At 46.2% G+C, this 1,342-nt stretch overlaps 1 protein-coding gene across 1 annotated transcript in view; it reads right to left on the bottom strand.

Annotated features, from left to right (window-relative positions):
- The window catches only part of LOC118325103 (protein-lysine 6-oxidase-like), a 5,846-nt gene extending 4,565 nt beyond the window's left edge, over nt 1-1,281 (bottom strand). Inside the window, exon 1 of the mRNA XM_035657663.1 lies at nt 674-1,281. Coding sequence (XP_035513556.1) covers nt 674-1,205 — 532 coding nt within the window. The 5' untranslated portion in view covers nt 1,206-1,281. The remainder of the gene's footprint in view (nt 1-673) is intronic.
- Between the last annotated feature and the right edge of the window lie 61 nt (nt 1,282-1,342).

A 1,342-nucleotide genomic window follows, 5' to 3' on the forward strand; every position in this document is an offset into this window, starting at 1 on the left:
TACTTCTTCCACCACTGTGCACCAGCTGGCCTTATTTCAGCCTGGTGTATCACAGCCATTTGTCTTGGTTTTCCAGTTATCGTCTTGATGATAAACAGAGTCAGATAAGATGTTTCTTAAGACGTCTGTGCACAGTAAGAACTTTAGTTTTTTTTTAAAAATTGTTTGAAGGATTCATTTGATTTTCCATCCCGTATTTGTGGTACTATGTGACTTTGCCCTGAGTTGAAGTTGTGAGGAAATCCTTCCCCAGCATGTAAAGGTAAAATTCAGTGGAATAACCCTTTAAACTAAAGTACTTGCAGCAGATTATCACATTAAAAACTGGAAGTGCTTTATAGTAACATTAAAGTTGGATTTACCTTTTCAAATGATCAAAATGAAATAGGCCTGTAATTAAAATCCATGTAAAAACGGAAACATCTGTTTTCCTGTATATGGACATGAAAGAGATTATTGAGCTACAGGAATAATTATCCTATAAACACTGGCGTTTAGACACCAGGCTTCCAAGACGTTTAAAAAGTTTAATGGAGGGTAAACTATAAACCCAGTTTGAACACCTTTGTTGAAGAGAAACTTTTTACTGAACATTATTTGGATTGAACTGATAAGACGATGGGAGCTGGAAATATCTGAAACGAGAGTAAAGAGTAAAGGCTTGTTATCGTACCGTTCTGGTGGTAGCTGGTGCCGTATCCGTGCCGGGGCTGAGTCCTGGGTCTGGGTCTGTAGTACGAGTTGTAGTAGTTATAATAGGGATAATAGTTGGAAGCCTTGTACGGGTCATACGGATCGTCTCCGACCATCATGTCCTCCCGTCTGACCGGTGCAGAGTCTCTGTCGCTGCCGGGCGGCGGGCGCTGCTGCTGGCGCGTCACCGCGCGCAATTGCGCAGCGCCACTGGCTGCGGGGACACGCGGGGAGCCCCGGGACGCGGCGGGAACCGTGTCGTTACCGCTGCTGACGACCACCACAGGGTTGCCGCGGTTGGGTGACCCGGCCTGCCTCCTGTCGGACGGCCGGTACTGGGATCCGCGGCTCAGGATGCTAAAAACCTGACCGTTATGTTGCCATGTCAACCCCCGCCGGAGCGCATCATCATCACCTGCAGCCTCCTGAGCGCAAACCCCGTCCATAAAACTACAGAGGAAACATAAATGTGCAAAAGACAGCAGCACAGCGTCAGGGGAGAGTTCCTTCATGATTCAAAATAAATTATTCCGTTTATAATTATCTATGAAAAAGAATTTTCTTCTTCCCACACACGCAGCTGCTGGTCCGAAGAGTTTCTCTCAAGTGTTGCAGCTCAACAACTACCACTGAGAGAGAGAGAGAGAGA

This window comes from Morone saxatilis, unplaced genomic scaffold (assembly GCF_004916995.1).
Source record: "Morone saxatilis isolate NCDOM2014 unplaced genomic scaffold, NCSU_SB_2.0 Contig16, whole genome shotgun sequence".
NCBI lineage: Eukaryota > Metazoa > Chordata > Actinopteri > Moronidae > Morone > Morone saxatilis.